Source organism: Oryzias latipes, chromosome 18, assembly GCF_053564925.1.
Source record: "Oryzias latipes strain Hd-rR chromosome 18, Olatipes_Hd-rR_3.1".
Classification (NCBI taxonomy): Eukaryota; Metazoa; Chordata; class Actinopteri; order Beloniformes; family Adrianichthyidae; genus Oryzias; species Oryzias latipes.
The window spans coordinates 31,624,279-31,640,166 of NC_136254.1; the positions used below are offsets into that span (position 1 = coordinate 31,624,279).

At 44.6% G+C, this 15,888-nt stretch overlaps 1 protein-coding gene across 2 annotated transcripts in view; it reads right to left on the reverse strand.

The window, feature by feature from the left end:
• Positions 1–15,888, reverse strand: part of trpc5a (transient receptor potential cation channel, subfamily C, member 5a) — a 163,626-nt gene that overhangs the window by 103,271 nt on the left and 44,467 nt on the right. For both annotated transcript variants that reach the window (XM_023948991.2, XM_078935759.1), the window contains exons 2-6: positions 11,432–11,473; positions 10,095–10,197; positions 7,542–7,792; positions 1,645–1,761; positions 1,499–1,561 (exon numbers count right to left, since the gene is read on the reverse strand). In XM_023948991.2, the coding sequence (XP_023804759.1) occupies positions 1,499–1,561; positions 1,645–1,761; positions 7,542–7,792; positions 10,095–10,197; positions 11,432–11,464 (567 nt within the window). In that variant the 5' untranslated portion in view covers positions 11,465–11,473. The remainder of the gene's footprint in view (positions 1–1,498; positions 1,562–1,644; positions 1,762–7,541; positions 7,793–10,094; positions 10,198–11,431; positions 11,474–15,888) is intronic.

Sequence of the window (15,888 nt, forward strand, 5' to 3'; positions counted from 1 at the left end):
CGCTAGCGCGTGTGTAGGAAGCAAGAAAACAGAAGCACCCGCATGAGGAACAAGGAGGGGGGGGGCAGGCGCTGAGCGCAAGTGAGTCTGTGGTCATGCATTCAGTTTGTGTTATTCAGTTAGGGAGAACAGAAAAAAAGGTTTCCTCTAAAAGAACAGAGACTGGTTCTTTTCTTAACCCACTCTGGAGGCTCTAAACGGGGCGTTAACGTGCCCGCGCCTCAACACCCGGTGTACCTTTTGTATGTGTCAAAGATTGAAAAATACCCCGTAACTGAGACCACGCCCCATAACCCGGTGCGCCCTATGGTCGTGAAAATACGGTATTTATTAATTGGTAACTTGTCCCGTCCGGCAGCTGAGCAAACAGATAAGAGCTGTTAGAGCTGAAGGCCCCTTCCGGACTATAGATCCATGAACGTCTTTGTTTTCCTTGTTTTAGCAGGAATCTGGACCAGAACTGGACGGCTGGATGGCTCTGATATCACTCGCCATTTTGGCTGTGCTGGTAATGCTAAACCTGACAAAACCAGTACAACAACAATGGTGAGCGTGAGGGGCTGTAAGCTAGCAGGAGAGCATGTACAGAGATGGGTGACGTGAAATGAGGGCGGGGCTGCTCCACAGCCCAGAGGTGAGTTTCTGATGAACTCCTGCCGCTCTGCAGAAACTATGTCCTAGAAAACGGCACAGGTTTTTGGGGGATTTTGGCTAAAAACTGCATAATCAGAAAAGAGCCCCACAGCGGTCCTTCTGTATAGATGAAAAAATGAGGAATTTGTTGAGTGGCTGCCTTTCTGATCAGGGAGTTCTCACACCAAACAGGCCGGTTTGCAGAATCCGCTGAGAGGGAGCTGGGCATGTGACGAGCATTCAAGGACGCACCCAAACACCATTAGTCCACAATGGACAAGCAGGGAGGGGCTTCTTCTGCTTCTTTTCCTATTTCTAATGTTTACTAGCGCATGTCTGCCACCTACAGCTAGAAGAGTCTTGGTGTAAAATGTCGAAGCGTTGTACATTTTGTGAGTCTTGCTCCAGGCTTTTTCTTTCACAGCTTTATTCTGATATACGAAAGGACTTGGTGTCGTAGATTTCCATCTGGGCACAAACTCCAATCAATGATTTCTCCTCCATCATCAATTCTCAAAAGGTCGGTTATTCCACAAATAAAAAGGGACGCCATCCATGCATCACTACCAAATTGGAGTCCCTGATTGGTCAAAGTTTGACTTGGTTTAATTTGCAATGTGCTTTCAAGGGCCTGGCATTCGGTACGTAGAGCCCAGAAACGGTCATGGAAACAAATTTTGCCTTAGGTGGTGTGAACTTAGCTTTATATCATCAGATGGACGTGGAACTCAAGGCTACGGGTTTAAAAAACAAGGTGACACAGGTGAACCCGGCTGTGTGGAAGCTAAACGAGTCGTAGACGTGGTCTTCTGAATTTGTTTGTTTTTTTAAATGCAGAAAAAAATCATCTTCCATGTGAACTCACCTCTGAACTGGACACACACTCGACACAGTCGCATCGTATTTGGTGAGGCCTCGGGATGGTGACCTAAACGGATAAACAGAAAAACCACGTTTGTGATCAAGACGTCGTTTTAGCAATCAAATTCTGCGACGCAGCATTGATGTCACCTTTCTCTGGACCAGCAGCTTGATGATCTCGTAATTGTTGGTGTGAGCAGCAAGCATGATGGGAGTGATGTCCGGCGTGAACTCTGAAAACTGACTGTCCATCATCAGGGAGGGGACCTGAAGAAAAACCAAATGCAAAACCCCATTGAATGGATGTATTCAGTGATGCTTCATGGGGGTAAGTCTTAGTGGCCCTCCAACTGACGGACAGGAAACCAAAAAAAAGTCACAGCTTAAGCATCCAAACCAAAATCATGACTCTAATTACAGTCACTAACTGGTTAAATTAATGCAATGGATCAACAAAAGACTTATCTTGGTCCCAGAAAGAAGACTTATTCAGAACCCCACCCCCCTTAAAAGGTCCCCATTGATGCACACCATCAAACCTGCAGCAGCTTCAGAGAATGTGAGAGGAATCAATGGCAACCAAAGAGTCCCAGTCAGAGAAAAGCTTTCCTCCACTCCGACTGTGGACTCTCAGGAAAGTCTCTGACACTTTTAATGGGCTTTGCCACCAAAGCAGTACAAAGTCAGGCCAGTCAAAGGGATTTTTGTAGAGTAAGACTCACAAAGTGTTCAAAACAAACCCCCCAGAAAAACAAGAACAAACTGCGAGTAGAGGAGTTGGTGGGATCAGTCAGCATTGATAGAAGCGCTCTAAGGGGGACTTGACCCTTTTTGTTGTTTATAAACTGTCTGGGGATGCACGGTGGCGTAGCACCTTTGCTTTATAGCGGGAAGGCCCTGGTTCTAATGTCGGTTGGGTTCTTTGTGTGTGTTCTTTTTTCTCTGGGTGGTCTGGTGACTATCAGGGACGGGCATATCCAGGCCTTGAGGACCGGTGTGTTTCCACGATTATCCAAGCCCCGCTCAGTCATGACTGATTACCTGATTCAGGTCTGTCCAGCCATTCAGATCATGCCAGAGCAGGGAACGTTGGAAAACAAGCCGGAATGTTGCCCAACCCTGCTATAGTCTGCTCACTTTAAGTAGACATTTTCATACACATCTCTGAACCTCACTTTATACTCTGTTTTTTTATTGTTTCTACTTGATTTGTGTTTTATTATTGTCTTTTCTTCAAATTTGCAAGTTAAAATGAATAAAGTAGACATACACTGTCTTTCTGTCTATCTCTATGTTTTCTACTCATGAAATAAATCTTAAGACCATTTTCATGGGTACTCTAGGTCTAGGAAATAGCAATCTCATCTGGCAAGAATGGAACAAAGATTCATGGATCCGACCTTTTAAGGCCAAGTTTCTCCATAAATGTACAATTTTTTTGAAACAGTCCTAATGTTTAAGCCTTTTTTCCAGCCTAAAACTTGTACTCATCCTCAAATAAGCATTGAAAGCTTTGTTGTCTGCAAACCCAGCAGTAAATCACAGATCAAAGCAGGCGGATCAACACAATGCACATTTCTAGGATCTTTCAGCAGCCATCCAACTCAAAAACTGAAGCACGTCATGAAGAATGGAACATCTTGTTCTCTGCAAGGTCTTTGTAAACACAGACCACCTTCTTTTGCTGGAGAAGTGTCTCCAAATTATTGACAAAAAATGTTCAGGATTCTAGGGTAGTTCTATGCTTCGAGCAACATAAACAGTCCTATTTCAGACAGATTAAAAAACAGGAAAGTATTTTAATCCATGAACACTTCAAGCAGCCTTTAGATTTTTCTGACAACTACAGGAAGATGCTGAACTTCTCCTGGAAACGTTGATGTCCTAGCTTTCAAATGAATGCTCTGCTTCAGGTCGACAAGTAAAGACCCCAGACGAGTTTGTGCCTTTGTCCAGATGAACTAATTCCACCCACGGCCTCGGCTCCTCCACAGCTCACTGACACGTTACATATTTAATCCTTTCAAAATTTAAAAGACAGTCTGGAGTTATTTTTGGCTGCCTGGCAACGTCGAAGCGACAAAAGCAGCAGAACTGAAAGCCCGATGAGATGGATCCTGGAGGAATGTCAGATTCCACAGATTCCCGTTCAAATAGAGAGGCACGGTCCAAACTCCATGAAAAGATGACTGTCTCAGAACATGCAGGTTCTAAGTTATGCTGGAGTGAAGCAGAAACTTTATTTTACATGAAGAATTTCTCAGAACCTGGAGTACCGTTTCTGTAAACCTAACCTAAGGAGCACAACTGTGGCACCATTCCTGCTCTGTTCTTTGTACCTTTAGGGTATTTTGTTAACAAGTAGAAATTATATATATTTATACCATGGTCCGGGTGAATACTCGATTCTGATTGGCTGCTGGGTGTGCATTAAAAAGTGATAACCGCACGCCCCAAAAAGAAGTTCCAGTCACATATCTTAAATCTTCTGTATCACTGCGCCAGCTTCTTTAAAACAACCTTTAGCTTCATTATCTGGACAAAAACAACCGGTAAGAGGTGAACTTTCTCTCTGAACTGATGCTTTATTAACCCATCGGAAAGACCAGCGTATAGATATTGCTTTGACGGCAGCGGTGTCATGGCAACGGTGTCATGGTAATGTGACAAGGCGCCGCACCACGTAACAAATAGTCCGCTTTTTGTGGAAAAAAGCGATCCAAATCGGAAAAAAACAAGAATTAAGGACTAAAAACTGGTTACAATTTATTTTTTTGTAAGTGACCATGGTAAAAGCGGGTTATTGGCCTTGGAAGTGTGCATTATCACTTTTTAACGCACTTCGCGGAAGCCATCTATGCATCCATCCATCTATAAATGCATCCATACTTTCATGCGTTTATCTTTTTATCAATTCATTCATCCAACCATTTATCTGACATGTGAGGTATTTATTTATCTATCCATACATCCATCCATTCTCCATCCATCAAGTTTTTAGCTCTCTAGTTTGAGACCCATCTCTTAGAGACTCACCCTCTGCTTATGAAGGAATGGACCTGGATGCACTCTACAGGTAAAGTCAGTTCTTGTTCACCCTTAATACAAGTCTCAACACTGAATACTTTAAATCCAACAGTTGCAAACAGACATTCCCATTTTAAAGGTATTGAAATGTGCTAAATTAAAAACTGTGGACAAGTTCATTGTTTATTAAAGGTCCTGTCAAATCTAAAAAGACGTGAAAGCAGCAGAAACTGTGGATGAGCATGGCGGTAACACCAGGACGGGAGGAGAGAGGAGCACATGTGAGAACGTGGAAGAGGGTTTCTGTCTTCCCTCTCACTCTCCCCCCGTCTCTCCCAGCGCCTCACCTCCTCTTCTCTTCACCTCTCTCCATCCTCTGATCTGTTTTCTTCTCCCATCTGCTCCTCATACCTGTGCACCCCCCCCCTCCCCCCCCGCTGACTGTCCTGATCTGTCCGTCTTTTTTGGCCGGCACCTCCTGTCTCCTGCTGTGGTGGAGAGGCCTGCTAGGCTGGCTTTCACACTGTCAGGTACTTGATGTTGGCTGCGATTGATTAATTCGTGACTACTGTAACTGCAGCTTTACTCCAGGCAGCAAAGTACAGAAGAAACGTGCCTCCATGAAGGACGCAGAGGAATCATCACGGCTGCTTTGAAGAGAGGACACACCAAAAAAAGTGGATTTAAGATGCTGTTAAATGGCCAATTTTTGGCCATTTTCTCCTCCTTTGCTCTAGTTGAGCCGCTCTGGCTTTAGTTTTCAGATGCTGCACCGTCAGAACGATGGCAGAGCACTTTCATTCAGAAACATGCATGTCTCTGCATGTGAATGCAGAGACAGAAGCGCTGGAGCTGCAGCTGTCAGACTTTCTTTAAGGCACAAAAAATTCAATTACCAGCAAATCCAGATAAAGTTTGTGCGGAAAAAATGATGGCTGACCTATTTTTCCACAGATTAGTGCTCATCTTCCTCCTCTCTCAGAGCGACATGGACGACATGACTGAATGAAACCACAGGAAATGACTTTCAGCTGTAAACAGCCGCTGCATGACTTCTACTCCACACACATCACCCTGTTTTTTTGAAGACTTCAAAGGAAACATCTCCTCTTCTGCGTCTCCTTCTGTCTTCTCCTCGTCTTCCCTATTTCTCTTCTTTTCACCCAGTGTTCTGTCTTTGAAACCCTTTGTCCCCGTCATCGTTTCTTCCATCAATCCCCACATTCTTCATCCTTCAGTCCCTCTTACCTCCAGAGCTGCCGCCGTGGGAAGCAGTGCACTCAGAAACAGTAAGAAGTTCTTACCCCATCGGCACATTTTCTTTATAAAAGCGAAAAAACTAAAATCTGCCAATTGGGCTAAAGACCACCGTAACTCTTCAATTGATCTTTCCAGCGGGTTCTGAAGTGGAGAAAAGTGGCTTTGCGCCATTAAGGTTGGTTTATACTTCCCAGCGTTTAGCCATCCCATCCATCACAGCCAGAATCACACCATGGAGTTCATACTAATGAAGGCAGGCTTTGCTTGAGACTGTCAGCGATAAATGCGATGAAATTCTGAGCGGTGTTTATACTTCTTTAAGCGACAGGATCGTCTCCGGCGTTTATTTTTAATGTCAAGGACATCGTGATCCTGCACCTGCTGCGTCTGCGAAGGCGCAGGGAAACGATGAGGAACAGGACCCACAATCAGGGCACAGGCCACACCTCCATGACCCTATGAAGCCATAAAGTGATCAGCATGCTCCTCCTGTCCTGACACCAGGCTGGGCGTGGAACCAATTGTTTACTCCCCTTACTATTTGTGCGCATGCAGACAGGGAACGCCTCTGCGGCCTGATAATATGCCCGCTCGTTGGTTGGTCAGTAAAGCATTCTGCTGGAACTCCGTACAACTTTGACCCCACTTTTGACAGCTTTCATTAAATGGTTCAAGTGTTTGTCTCTCACTTCCTCATCAACCGAGTCGGGGAGGCTAGAGGAGGACTGCCTCAACCCAAACACTCCCCTCGTCCACACGGGTCAGCCCCCGCATGGTTAAATGTGATGGAGGCTCTGTTTGTATCAAACTTTTGAACATGGAGGAACAAAGTTCTTTACAGAAATAAACCTGAAGGAAAACGGACAAAAAGAACGTGAGCAACTGCAGCATAAAGCTCTGATGTGCTCCCAAAAAAATCCTTCCCACAATCCTCAGCATTAGCCAAGACTGGGTTGCCATGGAGACTCAGAACCCCACAGCCAGAGTCCAAAAATGCACACATAGGAAAAGCTGCCCCCCCCCTCCATCGTCCTTTCCTTGTGACACGGAAGTTTCGTTTTCATTCCTGCATTGTCGTCCACATCCGCCAGTGGCGCGTTCTCCCAAATACACGGCGAATGCAGCCGGCAGACGAACGCAGCCGGCAGACAAACGCACCCAGCAGACAGACGCAGCCAGCAGACAGACGCAGCCGGCAGACGGACGCAGCCAGCAGACAAACGCAGCCAGCAGACAGACGCAGCCAGCAGACAGACGCAGCCAGCAGACAGACGCAGCCAGCAGACAAACGCAGCCAGCAGACAGACGCAGCCAGCAGACAGACGCAGCCGGCAGACGGACGCAGCCAGCAGACAGACGCAGCCAGCAGACAGACGCAGCCGGCAGACGGACGCAGCCAGCAGACAGACGCAGCCAGCAGACAGACGCAGCCGGCAGACAGACGCAGACGGACGCAGCCAGCAGACAGACGCAGCCGGCAGACAGACGCAGCCGGCAGACAGACGCAGCCGGCAGACAGACGCAGCCGGCAGACAGACGCAGCCGGCAGACAGACGCAGTGGCCAACTCCAAATCCTGTTTCACAGCTTGTCTGCTAATCTGTTCAACTCTCCGCCCCTCAGCAGAAAGCGGCGCCGAGCTTCACAGAGAACGGAGATAAAGCTTATTATGCTTTCAAACTGAACACAAAAAATAAAATAAATCGCACAAACCAACGAGAAAATGCAAACAGATGTGACACATGAAGCGTTTGCTCCCACCTGCTTCTCCCCGCTGGGCCTCCTGTGTGACAGCAGCAGCTCCACGGCGCCCACCACCTCCTTCCTGATGGCGTACAGCAGGGCGTCGCCCGTGTGGATGCCGTGGTCCAGCAGGAGCTCCATGATCTCCAGGTTCTCGTTCTCGATGGCGATGAGGAGCCCGCTGCGACCCAGCGGGTCCAGACAGTTCACGTCCATGTTGTAGTAGACCTCGGCCTCGCGGAGGGCGTGCTTCACCCCGGCATAGTCACCTGGAGAACGGTTGATGAGAAAATCAAAGATAATATATGTGTCATTTCACCACAAACACATGCAGGTGCTGCACTTTCCCCACATTTTTCAGGTTTAATTAAAGCAAAAAAGTCATTGGTGGTCATTTTTACTCAAAGTTATCTCCTTTATCATGGAAGTTGTGTTCTAAAAATAATTTGCGATAGACAAAATCTGCAAAGCAGTAATCTTTATTTGCACTTACACAACACCATATCTAAAATATTTTCCACTGCAATTATTATTAAACTAAGGCCGCTTATGCGAAATGGTTTCATCCTCCCCCGTCCCTCTGCAGCAATGGACTATCCCGTCAACAGCAAGCTGACAAGCAAAATGGAAAAATAAAGGTTAAGATGAAGCGCAGTGGAAATGATTCTTATCCTGATACAGCTGATGCCATCAAAGGAAAGAAAATCATCTGACACAAAACTCAAACAAAAACAACAAAATTATTGTGTGAAAAAAAACAGGAAAAAGAAGAACAGAATACAAAGGAACACAAAATGAAGATAAAAAAGTCAGGAATTTGAAAAGGAGAGGGGGAGGTGAAGAAAATGATCATTTTGAGGATATTTAATTGTTTATTGATGCAACTCCATTTTATTTCATTATTTAGGAATCTGTTTCTTTTTTAAATAAATCTGACAAATTAATAACATTTGTTAAAGACCTTTGTTTGTTCTTACTAGAAAGTGGGCGAGAAACAAAGAACACAATAAATTCAACGTTTTCCTTTATACATAAAAATACATTTCTTTGACATATCTATGTGATTTCAGTTTTTAGATGCTTATCAAAACATTTGAATTCCTGACATAAGTAGTTTTACTTTAAAAATTTGTTCTACTTTTCTCTATTTTTCCGTCTTCAGAACCCGTTGTATCCCTTTTGGGGTCACGAGGTTGCTGGAGCCTATCCCAGGTACTGTTGGGTGAAGGCGAGATAAACCCTGAACAGGTTGCCAGTCAGTTGCAGGACCATAAAATCACACATGCTCAAACGCAGAGTCACATGCACACGCACGCACACACGCAGAGTCACATGCACACACGCAGAGTCACATGCACACAACTTGGGCCTTGTTTCCACGCAGCGGTATGGTCCGGTCCAGTCCGGTATTTTGAGCGTTTCCATTAGAAAATGGTCCCCTTAAGCCTGACCGAACCGTACCATTTTTGGGCTCCTGTTGGTTGTAGGTCAATAAAAAAATGGAATGGACTGATTAGGGTGGAGCTACTGTTAAAACCTGCTAATTGGCTGAAGGTCGTTACGACAAAAGAAAGTGTCTGTGTTCTTCAACGCCCACAGTCTTCTCTTGTATTACATTAAATGGTTTGTTTACATGAAGAACCAAAAGCCAAGCGGAAAGAAAGCGATTACCTCCATTATTGTTTTGGTTAGCTTCCCCCACATGCGCCGTGACGGTCCAGCTCACCTGAAATGCCTGGACCGTTCTAAACTGGACCGGACCGCTCAGTGGGAACGAGGTTTTAGAGTCCCCAAATAATCTATGAAGCATGTTTTAGGTCTGTGGGAGGAAACCCACACTTCTCCACACAGAAAGACCCCAGCCCGGGCCTTCTTGGCGTAAGGCAAAAGTGCTAACCACTACACCACCGTGCAGCATTTGTGTAAAGTACTGAACAAAATGAAGGTTCGACTTTCTGGTTTTAGGCTTCAGGACTGTTTTCTTCACTGCCTCTTTTCCAGCCTTCTTACTGCAGATTCTATGGTGAGTTTGAGCTGAACCAATCACAGGAAAAACCCGCAGTGATGGTTTTTTTTTTACTATACATTGTGAGGGAGGGGTTTAAATTGATTCATTTATTCACTACATTGACATTTATTACATTTCTACATGGAATATAAATTCATTTCTAAAGTTTTGCAAGAAAAAAAGGGTTCAAAGGCAACAAAAAGAACAACCAAAGCGTGTCAAAATGAAAGTGATGTGTTGAAGGTAGATAGACGACTCGGGAATCTACCCAACATTCTGCTTGTTAGTCTGGTTAAATCAACCTCAAACCACCTTTTCGTTGCTCTACTTTCTCAAAAATCCTGTATTATTCCCCCACAGACCTCCACATTCTGCCACCTGGTGGCTTATTAAGATGAAATTGTTTCCTGTTAAAGGGGGATTCAGGTGGTTGGTCGCGCTGAGATGTACCTGACCGACATCAGCGGGCGGCAGCCTCCGTCTGAGCGGCCAGCTGCTGAGCTATCAGCCTCATTTACCAGGAGTCTGGACGAGCAGCGTGAGTTGAAAGTGTGTTTGTTCACCTTTTTCGACTGCAGTGAGGTAGGCCCGCTCCTCTGCAGAAAGCTCCACCTCCGCCCGCACGATCTGCAGCGGGATGCGGTCGCGGTACGGCGAGTACGTCGCCTGTGGGACCAACAGACAGAATAAATGCATGAGTCCCTTTAGGACAAACCCTTTTGCTGGTTTGTCCTAAAGAGATTCTCCGGTTTGCTTTCCCACAAGATTATGATTTTTGCTCAAAAAAATTCATTGAGGTCTTTAACTGAAAAAAAAATCAGATTCTCGCCAAAAGTTGGGTGAAAAATGGTCAAAACCTGTTCGGGGCATGAAGGTGGACTGCACGAATTATTAAAGTTGTAGACACTTCAGTGAACCTGTAAAGTTAAAATGTTCATGCACGTTCTTTTTACAGGCAGGCTGGGTAGTGAACATTTACACAACACATAGAGGTAAGTACAGGTGAAGTATGTGGGGCACAGGTGTGTCATACGACAGCATCACCAGAACAAGGTCCATCAGCCTTACCTATATTTTACAATTCGCTTACCACACAATGGTACGTTCCATTTTCATGATGTCCCTTTTGAGTAGGAGCCTCAAGGGAACTGCAAGACACACCTGTGCTACCCTTAAACACCGGAGCTTTGGTTCCACTGTCAACAATCGATCCACCGCTGTAAAGCGGCTGGGTAGCTCAGTTGGTAAGGTGAGAGGCTACAATGCAGGAATCCAGGGTTCGATTCCCGGATAAACAATGGTACTGGGTACTGGGTCAATTACCATATCAATGGCGAGCAATGAACATCACCCAGAGAGGGCCCTTAGGCAAGGCCCTTAACGCTACTGCCTCCCGAGTGCAGTTAGGCTGCAGCTCACTGCTCTTAATACCTTGAACCCGCTTATTCCGGCACAGGGAAAAGCTTTTCTCCAGGTCAAACTCCGGCAGTCCATGTTGATCGCGTAAACGCTCAAAGCGTTATGGTGTGTCAAAGAGCGCGCGTTATTTAGACTTCAACTGCAACATCTCCAGTGTTAAAGGGTTAAGATGCTCTTTTCTATGACCCCCCCAGCCCAAAAGCCCACAGCACCCATACCCTCCTTAGTTTTTGTCTGTAGATGACAATACTTTTTGGATTGCGTCATTTGACTCATTTAAAGTACTGTACTAAGCCCTGATGGGCTTAAAACAGGACATTATGGCCTTCCCACTGATATCCCGTGTGTTTGGGTGGAGTACGGGGAACAGGGTACATACATTAATGGGCTGGTTCTCAGAAGGGTCAACCGGGTCAACCCCCCATTACCGGTAAAGCTTTAAGAGCATGGGATAAAAAAGGGTGTGTCCATTTTCACTCACCTTCTTGTAGTACAGCTGTGTCATGGGATTCATCTGGACGACCTGAAAGAAAGAAGAAGACTAATGACTCATTTGATCTAGAAAACCACATCAGCTCAAGTCGAGAGCAGCGGCGGGCGTTGGCGGGTCTGAAAGTCAACGCCATTAACAAGACATGAAGAAGCAGAACCAACGAAGGTATTTTGTGTTTATCGCAGTTCTTCGCTGTAGTACAAATGACAGATTTATGGTTGGACGCAAGAACCCAGCAAACAGAGCGGCGCCAAACGCTAATCCACATCATTTGTGCTTCTGCTCTTCTTAATGCTTGTAATCCTGTGAACCTCCGTCTTGTTTGCTCATTGGTGTGTTTGTTTAAGTCCTCATCAGCGTGACTTACTGCTCCGTATATAATGTTTATTCTGTGTGAAGACGGACGAGGTGCTGTGAATGTTTTACATCTTCCAGCTCAGCGTGGGATTCACTTCACAACAGCGGGAAACAAAGACGGATACCAACGCGTTTCAGAGTCCGACTGAGAATTAAATACAAAATCAGTGTTTTATAAGCCGTCGTAAAAACATGATGGTTCATCTCTGATTGGTACTTTAGTGAGAATGCAGTAGAAACTCTGGAAATGGAGGCCATTTGCCATCAGAATGTCGCTGGTCACACTCGTTGAACACTGATACCAGGGGGGAGAACAGGAGTCTGCACAGATGCTTGTTTCCAGCTGTTCTAGCGGCGTCACCGACACCCGAGGAGGTAAATTAAAGGACAGGTGGGAGGAAAGTGCACCTGAAGTCACTTGCAGTGTTGAATGTTATTCTGTGAAGAGCCGTTTCTGGGTCACAGAGTGATTTTTTCTCAATTTTCTGTCTCCATTTCAGGTAAAAACTCACTGGAGCTCAACCTGGAAGCTTTTATTCCATTTTTTACCATTTTCTATGCACATCTAAACCTACTTACAGTCAGTACCTGTAGATGTTCTGTGTTTGAGAAAAGTATTTTAAAGGATTTTCTACTGAAATAACAGGAAACATTATGCAAATACATCTAGGGTTTCCTTTAAGGACGTGTCACACAGCCACAACGTACTTTTTGGTAAACGTGAGAAAAAGTAAGACAATTTGTGGTCTATAAGTGAAATTTTCACATATGTATCCCGAATGAACCCCGTTAAAACTGTGGAAGAAGTACAGATCCACCATGAGAAGAGAACGTAAACCAACGAAGAAGATGAACCGTGTGTGGATTACATGCAATTCATTAGCGATTTGTGTGTCAAGTATGTAATTTGAATGTGATTTAATGCGCCGTATACGCGATAGAAAAGTTATGCATCGGTGGTAAATGCGTGAAAAAGCCGTTTGAAATACGTGGTCGTAGATTGTGTTAGTATCTTGCCCTTATTTACGCAAAATTGCGTAAGATTAACGTGATAACTGTGTATAAGGTACGTAAACACACGTGAACTGCGTAATTCTCAACCGACCAAAAACTCGGAACAGCTATAAACCGACTTAGATTATATTAGGTAACTTTCTATTATCTGCGGCAGCAACAAGAACATTCAATAGTGACGTAAAGACCCGTCGGCTAAAACCCTCGACAGACATGTGCGCACATCGACGAACAGGAAACGCAAGAAACTATGAATTACGTACATCATGGAAAAATTCAATGGTCACAACATCAAAGGAAATAAAAAATGTTGAACATTTTTTTGCAGCATTTTTTTGAGCTATGAGTTGAGTGTTTTTTTTGGCCATGGAGTGCGACTTATATTCAGGAACGACTTATATGTGATTTTAGAAAATAAATATTGGCTTATAGAAATATTGGCTTTCTATATAACAACTGATTGCCCTCAAGTGGTTGTTTCCTACTAACAACCTCTAGAGGACACTGTAAGTGTGTTTATCAGGAGCTCTGCGGCTAAATTTTGAAAACGAAGGGACTTTATATGCATTTTCCAGGCATCTGATGAACTATTTCAGTTGATTAAAAGGCAGTAGAGAAGAAGGATTTAGTCCTTGACTTCCACTCTTTCACTGTTGACAACTATTGTTTCCTCCAAGCCATTTCCTGTGACTGCTGATCAACTACGTAACTTCCTGAACGTTTAAGGAGGAGCCCCAAAAGGCCCACTGTTTGTAAAGTACCCTTACTTATACCACCGTCCTATTTATCACCAATACCGTAAGTTATTTCTGAGGAGGAAAGCTGTCATTCACCTGTGCTCTGAATTAGCTGAAGATCATCATGAAATCCTTTTCAACATTTTTACACAAATGAAACAGCACACAAGTGCATAGGGGGTGCGGAGCTTTAAGCTGCTCCGCCCCCAAACTCTGGAACTCACTTCTACCTGACATTAGGATCACAGACGGCCTTTAAAACAAAACTCAAAACCCATCTGTTCCAACTGTCATATTCCCACCACCACCACCCCGTTTAAGGCTGTTTATTTTGCTTTTAGCTCGCCTTTGGTTCAGTGTCATTAAGGACACTGAAAGGCACTTTAGAATAAAATGCATTAGTTTTATTATTACAATATGCAAAATTAACAACCAACCCGTAGCGCTGATCTCTTCTCTACTGAGGTTCGTTACAGTAACTTCAGTTCACAATGACTCTGCAGTGAGTTTTACTGCAGCAACAATTCCGTTTCCCATCTGGAATCAATTCTTCAATCATGAACGAACGTCGGTCCTCTAACCTCGTTATCATCATCGTGTAAAAACGGATTGGGGCTCTAATTGGAAACCCGTTGGGATGAGTGAGATGTGTGTGGATGACAGCAGAGTTCTGGACTGCAGGCTGGCTGTGGACTGAATCCTGCAGATGGTTCAGGCCGAGCTTAGCTCCACCATGGAAATTGCTGCTATTATCGCAGACGTGATATAGATCTGCATTTCAACGAGGCTGTAATTGGTTCAGGGATGCAGCAAAACGCTGATGGAGCGTGGAGATATTTATAGAGTCTGTTGCTTGAATAAACACAAAACACACTGAAGCATCTTGTTTTTGGGGCGCATAGGCGGTTTGAGAGAAGTCATTCGACTGCAAACACCTAAAAACTACATGCAATTCACCTATTTGGATAATAAATGCTCCACGTTGGTTATTTTAGATGTGTTCACCTGACATGGTAGCAGTTACAACATGACATCAGGTGATATGTTATAAACCACTGAGCAGCCAGTCAGAATCAGAAACTTGCCAGAGAGAAAAACATGTTTTTTTTTTTATCCCTTTAACACTGAAGCTGTCATCCGTGGCACCTAATATACCATAAATCTTTGACCGTTCAAGCAGTCACAGCAAATCAGCCGATTCTGACATAGAGAAAAGTGGCTTTTCATACCAGCTTTACACTGGTGGAGCCTATTGCCTATGTGCCATGGAGCACATATGCGACAGATTACTGGAGGCCGTTTTACACAGTTGCTACTTATGTTTTCTCGTATTGCACAGATGAAAACAGGTCATATGTGAATTTACGTGGAAAAGGGAGAGAAGTTGTGTTTTTTTAATCACGAATGTATCATGTAATAACCACGGAAGAAGTATGAATAAACCACAAAAAGAACACGGATTACTTTGACATTCAGAGCACTGAGCTGAAATTGTATTTGGTCAGCACCATGGTCAGCGCCAAGGTCAGCACCATGGTCAGCACCTGCCACCAGCCCACGCAAAGCTTTGGTTTCATTAAACGGTCGAATTCCCCTAGTCTGCACCAGTTCTAAGTCAGCTGTCAGGCGGCAGCCCGCTGAGACGGTGGGACCCCCGCAGGAGCCGCACCTGGGGAAATCCGCAAGAAGGGCCTGGTGCGGGCCCAGAGTTGCGTCCATGCCCTCCATACTCTGCCCCCTTCCGTGTGGCAGCACACGCTGTGAAAGACCTGCTAAAATATATCAACTTCAAAATATCCACTCTAGACGAGATCATATCAGACATATCATTGAAACAGCCTCATCTGTGAAAAAAAAACTGCATCCACTGCTGGCTGGTCCAAATATGTATTTAAAAACCAAAAACTCTCAGTTTTTACGTTTGATAAAGAACAAAGATGTCTTGTTGCTATCTCTGGAACATTTCAGGGTGTGAAATCTCCAAACACAGGAACTTTAGTGTTACCTGTGAAAACACACACCATGTCATATAGAAAAAGGGTTTTTTCATGAGGGTCAGACAAGGGAAACTGTTCCAAGTACAGAAACTATGTCGTCCCCTTGTAGTTCAGTTAGTTCAGTTAGTATAGCTTAGTGGCCCAAAGGAGAAATGATGTTAACAAGTATCCTGTAATACGTGGGAACAGCACATATGAGCTTATTTAGAACATTGAATCCTCCAGTAATTGAATCTGAGCCCTGATGTGGTTGAATTTAAAATCAGAAACTCGAATAATTAGCAATTCTTTTGCATGTCTGTTTTGAATCACACATCACTCACAGAAACAAAAACTGTGG